Source organism: Cyprinodon variegatus, unplaced genomic scaffold (genome assembly GCF_000732505.1).
Source record: "Cyprinodon variegatus isolate N-32 unplaced genomic scaffold, C_variegatus-1.0 Scaffold768, whole genome shotgun sequence".
Classification (NCBI taxonomy): domain Eukaryota; kingdom Metazoa; phylum Chordata; class Actinopteri; order Cyprinodontiformes; family Cyprinodontidae; genus Cyprinodon; species Cyprinodon variegatus.
Genome location: NW_015151221.1, coordinates 377,831 through 387,565, shown reverse-complemented (window position 1 = coordinate 387,565; position 9,735 = coordinate 377,831). Strand labels below are relative to the sequence as shown.

The following is a 9,735-nucleotide window of genomic DNA, read 5'->3' as shown; positions in this document are numbered from 1 at the left end:
CCGGCTACGCTGCTTCGCTTCTTCTTCTTGTTTACTACTGGTGGTTGGCTTTGGACGCAGTACCGCCACCTACTGCTCTGGAGTGTACACGCTTTGCCTATGAGAAAAAGGAGCGCATGAACCGAACGCAACACACGCAAACCGAACCGAGACAGTCGAACCAAAAGGTTTTTTTTTTAATCATGTTAAATAAAAAGAAAGAGGTAAAAAACATAATTCCTAACGTAACATATTTAAAAAGCCTAGATGCTGAACCACTATATCCAAAGATTAGCTAAGGTCCTTCATGGTTCTGGTGCACAGCATCTGTGTATAGCAGGCATATTATACCACTTTTGGACCACTTGGCTCATTACATCAGCTTAAAACAACAGAGGTTCGTGCCCAATAATAGTACACAGCTTCTGGTAGACAGCAAAAAATGATGAGAGAAAAGACAGAAAAGCTATTAATTCTTTGGCTCTATGTTGTTTTTCTTGTTTTATTCTAAGTATTCAGAGGCATTTTTTTTAATTCTCATTTGTATTTGATCTTTCATTATTTTTATATCCAAAATTATTTTGATCTACATGGTCATAATATCACATTCAATGTATTAAAAATGAAGGCATTTTTGGTTTAAGTGTCAACAAAGACCAAAGGAAAATTAATAGTGTTGTAATTAAAGGTTCATGATTATTGACGACTGTATCAGCTGATGTTGTTCTTTTCTTAACAAAGTGATATCAATTCAAAGTGGATATTATTTCCATTGGGGTTTTTTTGTGATTGTGACAGTAATAAGCTTCTACAATGTCAACAAGTATGGTGGCCAAAAGGTGCAAAGGAGCAGCAAAAGAACTAAACGAGCTGCAAACACATATATGGCGCAATCTCCAAAACACGCAAACACAAAAAAACAAAAGCTGCAAACAAAAAATGCAGTGACCAAAGATAGAAAATTATGCAAATAGTAAAAAACAGCAGCAAAGTCGCACCACAAAACGGAAGCTCTATATTTTACCAGTAACAGTCTGGTCTGATTTGTTCTCAGTGCACCTCCCTCTAGTGGTCTGGAGCACTTCCGTTTAGTAGCGCATGTTTCCTGCTGTTTTTACTATTTGCATTTTTTTTTGGTTTGCACAATTTTTCTATTGCATTTGTTTTTCTTATGTCTGCATGTTTTGGAGATTGCTTCAGACGTTTTTTTGCAGCTTGTTTCCTTATATGTTGTGCATTCGTAGCTATCAGCTACCGTACAAAAGGGTGGAGAAATAAAATATAGAAAATTGGTTAATATCACTCGCCATAGATCCATCCATAGATCTAATATGCTGAAGTCCTATTAAATACAGAGCATGAACACTTGGTAAAGTTAAGCAATCGCTTAACCCATCTGGGGTTCTTTATGTCTGTAGTGTGGAAAATGTAAACATTACCTGCAGCGTCTCCCGTGACATATAGGCTATCTGTGACTCAGACAGAGGACCAGTTACTGCAGGAAAAAGAAGACAAGAAGACACAGGGAAAAGATTTACAAACATTAAAATATGTAGTAAAATAACTAAGACTGGAGGATTTCTGTTTTCCTGTTCTTACCATGATAGATATCTTGTAGCGAACCTCCTCCACAATACTCCATGCTGATCCATAATTTATCCCTTCTAAATAAAGCAGAGGAAAAAAAAAACAACAACTCACAGTTAAACTTTGAAGCTTTCTCTACATCTCCCATCATCCGATTACCCATTCCTGGCGTAAACATGAAGATTCGACACAATTCCCACAACTCGTCAAACGCTATAGCTAACTATTGCACATTAAAAACACATATTCACACTCTTACCGGAGATAGCTGCCAAAATAGGCAACAATGTTAGAGTGTTTACAGTCCTTCATCATTAGGATCTCCTGCTGGACGACAGCAAAGTCCTCACCTACAGTCAACACGTACACACATGCATCATTACGGCAATAATTAACAGCCTTTGTAAAGCAATTGCTGCAAGCAGTTGTTTAATATAACAGAATATGAATATAGGAGCAGAATAGAAGTGGATATAAAGGGAAATAGGATGAAAACTGAGGATCTTAGAAGGACAGAAAAAGTAGATAAAGAAAGAGCATCCAATATAGGGACAAAAAAGGAAACAAACGGAGACAAAGATGAGGTAACGCACCAGGTTCCAGTTTGATGACTTTGATAGCAGCCAGCTCCCCTGTGTTTACATTACGAGCCTAAAAGAATGAAAAGAAGGGAATTGATTAGTGGTTTAAAGCACAGAGGGAAAACTTAATAGCACTGACTGTGGAACGTCAAGGAGAAACCTGGATGGACTGAGAGTCAGAGAATAGACGGCCTCTGTTTGGCGCCTTTATCAGCGACACAGACATTACTATGGAAATCACTTTCAAATATCCTGTCAATGCAATCAGCTGATGCCACGAATCCCATTTTAATCAGACTTGGGCTCCATCCAGGAGCAAAAATCCCAGCAGCTTCTTTTTTAATCAATGCCTGTTCATGTACTGCATTATTTAAACTTATCAATTGAAATTAAATGGAAGGAAAACGTTTTTTTTTGCGTTTGTTCGCAGTAGAAACCTCTAAGAATCAGTTGCTGAAGAGCTGAGTTTTAAACCAGGGGCACATTTGGTTAGAGAATCAAGAAATAAAAACAAACACTAAATCTCATCAGCTGGCACAGCAATGCAGCAAAAGTATATTACTATACTGCTTAGAAAAGAATACCTTCTAGGTTTTAAATGAGTACAATAAACTGGAAACGAAACTGAGTATTAAGGAAGCATCTATAAAAAAAGAGGTGCAGCACACAAAGCAGAATAGAAGGTTCTTTCATGGCCGTGCAAACACATTAATACCACAGCTACCAAAGACAATAAATGAAATCCCATCAGGTTCTGCAAACAGACCTCCTCATTAGATCCAGACGGTTTGAAGAAGAGAAACTTCTAAAATAAATGAAAGCCAAATCCCTCTTTTCCATCGCTAATTTAGCCTTTGTTTTAGAGCAGTGTACACCGTTTACACTGATGGCCCTTTCAGTGTGTAAACTTTACGTCTGGACTTAATAGAAATGATTAATGAGCGGTCATGGCAGGAGGGTGTGAAAAGATACGGAAACAGGATTGGCAGGTCAAATCTTTTCCAAACTCCATTTTTAAGGCCATTTTTTTTCTTAGTAATTATTGATGACAGTGATCCTCCTTTAGTAAAAATGTAACAGGATGTTTACAGAATTACCAGGAATATTTAGGTATTAGCAAAATGTGTTTTGGAGCCAAAGGCAATAAAATTCCCACATAACTTCTTCCCATCCAACTACAACACATTCAGATTGTATGTCAGAGTGTGTGTGTGTGTGTGTGTGTGTGTATATATATGGCTTTTCATCAAAATGTGGAGGCTTTTTCCTCTTTTTTTCACCCCCTTTTCCTGAAAAGTGGAAAAAAAAACATAGGAAAAAAGAGAACAGAATACAGAGAGAGGGTTTTCTATAAATAGAGAACAGAGTTTATATTTAGCAGCAGTACCAGCAGAGCAGGAAAGGAATTGTAGATAAAGCATAAATAAAAGATGAGCTTTCAGGATAGACATGGACAGCCTGTTTCTTTGAGTTGGGAGTATGTAAGCGTGACTGTGGGAGACATGGCAGAAACGCCTACGAGCAAATGAGAGCGCCATGAGCTAATGAAGTCAAGAAGGTGTGAGAAAATGGTCCAAACAGCCTGAGAGCAATGGGTCGTGTCTTTGACAGCGTTCGCTGGATCTGTTTCTCCCTAAAATCAACCCCGTTTCTTGCTCCTTTATTAGTTACCGACTTTGAGCTGGATTTAAAGGTGACTGGATGTCTAGACTTGCAGTAGCTGCTCTGAGTTACCTCATGAAGGTTTAGCTGTTAACTTAATAAATAAAGGGTTCTGACCCCAAATCCCTCTTGTGCAGGACAGCATAAGACCCAGCCGGCCTTATTTATTACACAGGAGGAAGGGTCAGAAAATAAAAACTGATTCTTAATAGCTTTTAAGGCATCAATACAGTCAAACTACATCGATATGCATTAGTACATTTCTTTTACAATCATTTATTTTCTTGCAAACGTAAAACATAAATCATATTCATACGATTTGATTGGGAAAGTGCTTGTTACTAAGGGGGAAAAAAACCAAACACAAATAAAAGAAAACAGTAGCTGGGACAATATTTTTTTTACCATAACAACTAAAGCTTTTCCCAAACATAATTTCAACCTTAATATTCAGTGTCAGCAAAGTGGAAGAAATCTGACAGAAACAAAAGTTTTAAAGTTTGTCAAAAAATCTTTTTTGGGTTTTTTTTAAAAGCCACCATATTAATGTTTCTGCTCCCTGTGCGAGGATCCTCAGCAGAGGTAAGATCTGCCTACAATGAACACTTTTCAGAGCCGTTAGAGCCAAGTCAGGCATTCCTTATTTGATGAATCTGCTGGTGATTAAGTTTAGTTTTGCTTCATAATAGCTCTCTAGGATCCTTTTAACCCAGTAAGGAAACAGACCGTCCTCCTGCAGAAGCTCAGAATATTAATAATACAGCAGTGGTGTCCTGAACATTGTCATCACTGATGACAGAGCTCAGTGGAAAGAGAATAAAATATTGGTGTAAATCCAGCTAACGCTGATATGAAATACACTCACCGGCCACTTTATTAGGTACCCCATGCTAGTAACGGGTTGGACCCCCTTTTGCCTTCAGAACTGCCTCAATTCTTGGTGGCATAGATTCAACAAGGTGCTGGAAGCATTCCTCAGGGAGTTTGGTCCATATTGACATGATGGCATCACACAGTTGCCGCAGATTTGTCGGCTGCACATCCATGATGCGAATCTCCCGTTCCACCACATCCCAAAGATGCTCTATTGGATTGAGATCTGGTGACTGTGGAGGCCATTTGAGTACAGTGAACTCATTGTCATGTTCAAGAAACCAGTCTGAGATGATTCCAGCTTAATGACATGGCGCATTATCCTGCTGAAAGTAGCCATCAGAAGTTGGGTACATTGTGGTCATAAAGGGATGGACATGGTCAGCAACAATACTCAGGTAGGCTGTGGCGTTGCAACGATGCTCAATTGGTACCAAGGGGCCCAAAGAGTGCCAAGAAAATATTCCCCACACCATGACACCACCACCACCAGCCTGAACCGTTGATACAAGGCAGGATGGATCCATGCTTTCATGTTGCAGACACCAAATTCTGACCCTACCATCCGAATGTCGCAGCAGAAATCGAGACTCATCAGACCAGGCAACGTTTTTCCAATCTTCTATTGTCCAATTTCCATGAGCTTGTGCAAATTGTGCCTCAGTTTCCTGTTCTTAGCTGAAAGGAGTGGCACCCGGTGTGGTCTTCTGCTGCTGTAGCCCATCTGCCTCAAAGTTCGACGTACTGTGCGTTCAGAGATGCTCTTCTGCCCACCTTGGTTGTAACGGGTGGTTATTTGAGTCACTGTTGCCCTTCTATCAGCTCGAACCAGTCTGGCCATTCTCCTCTGACCTCTGGCATCAACAAGGCATTTCCGCCCACAGAACTGCCGCTCACTGGATGTTTTTTCTTTTTCGGACCATTCTCTGTAAACCCTAGAGATGGTTGTGCGTGAAAATCCCAGTAGATCAGCAGTTTCTGAAATACTCAGACCAGCGCTTCTGGCACCAACAATCATGCCACGTTCAAAGTCACTCAAATCACCTTTCTTCCCCATACTGATGCTCGGTTTGAACTGCAGGAGATTGTCTTGACCATGTCTACATGCCTAAATGCACTGAGTTGCCGCCATGTGATTGGCTGCTTAGAAATTAAGTGTTAACGAGCAGTTGGACAGGTGTACCTAATAAAGTGGCCGGGGAGTGTATATTGTGTTCCTTTAGGTACCCTCATGCAGCTCTAGATTCACAGAAGGAGTTGTTTCAGATAACATTTAAAGAGCTTAAAATGTCAGAATATAACTTTTTCATCAATATGGCTTATTTTTCAAAAAAAACATTTAGGGTGGTGCAGAATGAAAGTATTAATTTTAATGACAAAAATCTGTATATAAAAAGCAAAGCATTCCTTTACGAATTACGTTGGGTCCAAAATATATGAATATTTATTTCTGACTGTAAGGCATGAAAGGGAAGGCTAAAGTCATGTCAAATGGAGCTCAGATGTTGCCAGATTGTAATATGGACTGTACTTATATAGCGCTAGCTCTGTGATAGACCTGAGAAACTTTTCTCAGCGTTACATTTCTGATGCTACATTCAGACCGCATGCGCTAGAGGCTGCAGACGCAGCTAGTTTACATGCAAAGTCAATGATTGATGCGCATCAAGGCGCAGCAAAGAGTCCTGCAGCAGGTCTGAACATTTGAGATGAGGGACGAGTTTCAGAGTAGCAGCAGCAGCTGCTGGAGTTGGAAAAATTGAACTTTTGTTGCTTGATGTGCCACGTCAACCAATCAGAGAAGCTGATCTGGAATCTGGCAGGGAGACAGACACAGCACTTCTGATGCAGTCGAAACCTGTCGGCAAAATAGGTTTGCTTTTATTATTCTGGTGCCTGCAGTTTGGATGTACATGAAAATGTCCTTCAAGCCGCCACTAACATTAGCAGAAAACCCCGAAAAGGCAACGCAGCAAGAGGCTGCTGCTGAAGGGGATTTCCAGAGACGGAGCCGACGGCAAAATAATATTTGAAGGCAGGATGGTAATCTTGATGAACTGACTGCACAGATGAAGTTTTCAGGTGGACTTTCTCACTTTAAAACGGAGTACTTCAACAGGGGGTCCGCGACCCCTAGGGGGTCCACAGAGGTACTGCATGGGGGTTGCGAAAGTTTTGCTTGATTAGACTTTTTTATATATTCCCCCCTGCAATGTTTTCATTAATTGAAATGTCTTTAAATCCACATTAAGATGAATTCAACACACTGAAGTAAACAGATAAATGGAGGCAGAAGATGTCTTTCAGTCATCAATGCACACATTCAGTGACACAGCTCTTTCAAGCTGGACACCATTTCATTCACAACACCTGTCCCATCAAGCAGGAATCAGAATCAGAAATACTTTAATAATCCCAGGGAGTAATTATTTTGTTAAATCACTCCATCTGTAATAGCGTGACTATAGGAGCAGTTTGATATAACACAATTTCATACAATATCTATAATTAGGGGGCCCCCGCTCCATCTCGCCATCAGTTCGGGGGTCCTTGGCCAGGAAAATGTTGAAGACCCCTGCTTTAAAACATGTTAAAACTACTTTTTACCCACTGATCATATCAAATAAAGCAAAGCTGCTCTCTGTACTCTACTGGATGTGCTACAGGAGCATCAAAGTTGTTCTTGACTCGCGTCCGACCTCAATATGAACAAGCAAAATAAATGAAGCAACAGAAGTTTTTTTGCTGCTTCCAGCGCTTATTGCCTGATAAAATTGAAAAAGCAAATAAAAAGCAAAATGAGAGTCAACAAGCTTTTTGGTTTCATCTTGAGGAGGAAAAGGGGCTCAGAAGTAGATCTGGACAAAAAATTTAAGAAATGAAATGTTTGCCGATTGTTATCAAAATTTAGCATTACAATTGGTGGACCGGACAATTAGCAGGCAAAGAGTAGAATTAAAGGTTGGAACAAGAGCGGGTGAGTGTTCCATTTACTGGCTGGGAGTGAGTAAAGTTTTAAATTTCAATATTTAACTTTATGGGCTCTATGCACAGATCCACTACTTCCCAAACTTGAGGCAGCTCTTCTGTTTCCTTTCATTGTTGGATGAACTGAATAATCCAGGTGTGCCTGACCTCTGTCACCACGGTCAAAGAGACATGGATTAATCAGTTCGTCCAGTAATGAAAGGAAACAGAAGACCTGCCTCAAGTTTGGGAAGTAGTGGAGCTGTGCGTAGAGCCCATTCCAGCCCATTTCGTCTTTTTCTCCTCCCCTATTAAACAAGTAAAATCTGGTATACTTAAACTGAGCAAAGCTTATTTTAAGATAAATAAGTCTACTTTTAAAACACAGATGATGAAAAAAAAAAATCTAATTTGTGGAAATATGAAGGATTCCTGGGCTCTATATTTTGATTTTGTTGCCACACAAAGAAAAACAAATCAAAAATTTTTTTTTTTTACACTGACAATTTAAAACCAAGTAAATGGTGCCATGGTGATAGACGAAGCAATGAAGGAGCAGGTGTAATAACTTAAGACATAATCAGATGTATTTGAATAGAAAATAGAGACATATTTAGGAGTTTTAAAGCCCAAAACTCAGATTTACAAAATCCATTCAAGACATTGCAGAAACCCTGTGACGCAAATCGAGCAGTTTTAGTGATGACAACAGACATGGTTTTAAGGAAAACTGGAACAAAAACTAAACTAGTGACCAACCCACATCACCAGAACAAAAAAGACAAACTTTAAAACATGACGACACACTGATTTCTGAGGCTGATACAAGAAAAGCTGCATTTATAATTTAAATTAAAAGAACAAGTAAAGGCAGGGGGGATAACGAAGAGATACGTCCGCACCAAAACAATGTGATGGGAGGGGGGAGTGAAATACAAAGGGGTGCAAAGAAGAAAAGATTCAAGAGATAGAAGCATGAGGGAGAGCAGAGACAGTGTTTTCAGTCAGCAGACAGATGAGAGATGACTCATTTCAGTCTGCGGCTCCGTTAGCGGCACCAGTATGGAGCCCATTTACTTCATCCTGCTACCAGAAGGAGAAAAATAAGAAATGGAAATAAAGACAATCCAATGCAATCAATACATTTTCTAATGTTATGAATATTAATAAATTACTTTTCTCAGACTTAGGTCATGTAACTCATCCCCACTATCCAGCTTTTCAGCAGAAAGGCAAAGCTGTTTTGTTTAAGCCATATTAGACAAGTAGAAAATAATATTAAAAAGCAATCAATTGTGTTTTCTGGGCTAATTTTGCAGTTTAAATGCACTGACTGCTGAAGCCTCGGTCCCACAACCAGCATGCTGAGCAACAGCTGATTAGGTGCTCAGCAATGCCGACACCAGGGAAGACAGAAAAAGTGATGAAGGATAAGTATAGCCCCAATATTCTCAACAATGTAGTTTTCTGGACTATCTAAAGCAGGATTCACATTAAGATCAAATAAAATAGATCATGCAAAATTCTGCAACCAGGTCACCAGCTTCTTGTTTTTAAACATTGTATAAAGCTGATAAAAGCAGAATGCTTCTACTTCAGATGTAATGATCTTCTTGCCGTTCCCCTCTCCTTTCTTTGCACAGAAGGGGAACGTTCCATCTTTTCTGCACATCAATGGGTGACGATTCGGTAAAGCAAGAGCAATGGAGAATTTCTACATTTTGTTTACTTTATTCTGCAGTCTCACAATGAAGAGAAATAAAGAAATCTAAAAATAAAGTTCTACAAAAGCTGCACTTTTTGTGTTTATTATTTTAGATACATTTTTCAAAAATCGGAAACTTTACAATTCAACCTTTGCTAAGGCCCGCCCAACATGGTTACTGTTGCTATGCCTGGCAAGTGCTTATGGCCGCCTGCAGATTTTCATGGATTTCAGTTATTTCAAAGAAAGATACACCAAAGGTAATTTTTTGAAATTTTGGGAGTAATATCTCGTAAATATCAGAGAGTAACAGACGGAAAGGTCTACAATATGCATATGAAAAATATATTCACAACATCCCTTCTTAGTTACGCTTTCTAA

General features: G+C 39.4%; 1 protein-coding gene across 4 annotated transcripts in view; it reads right to left on the bottom strand.

Annotated features, from left to right (window-relative positions):
• Positions 1 to 9,735, bottom strand: part of map4k3 (mitogen-activated protein kinase kinase kinase kinase 3) — a 43,486-nt gene that overhangs the window by 20,011 nt on the left and 13,740 nt on the right. For all 4 annotated transcript variants that reach the window (XM_015395936.1, XM_015395934.1, XM_015395937.1 and 1 more), the window contains exons 2-5: positions 2,160 to 2,217; positions 1,826 to 1,916; positions 1,579 to 1,643; positions 1,419 to 1,474 (exon numbers count right to left, since the gene is read on the bottom strand). In XM_015395936.1, coding sequence (XP_015251422.1) covers positions 1,419 to 1,474; positions 1,579 to 1,643; positions 1,826 to 1,916; positions 2,160 to 2,217 — 270 coding nt within the window. The remainder of the gene's footprint in view (positions 1 to 1,418; positions 1,475 to 1,578; positions 1,644 to 1,825; positions 1,917 to 2,159; positions 2,218 to 9,735) is intronic.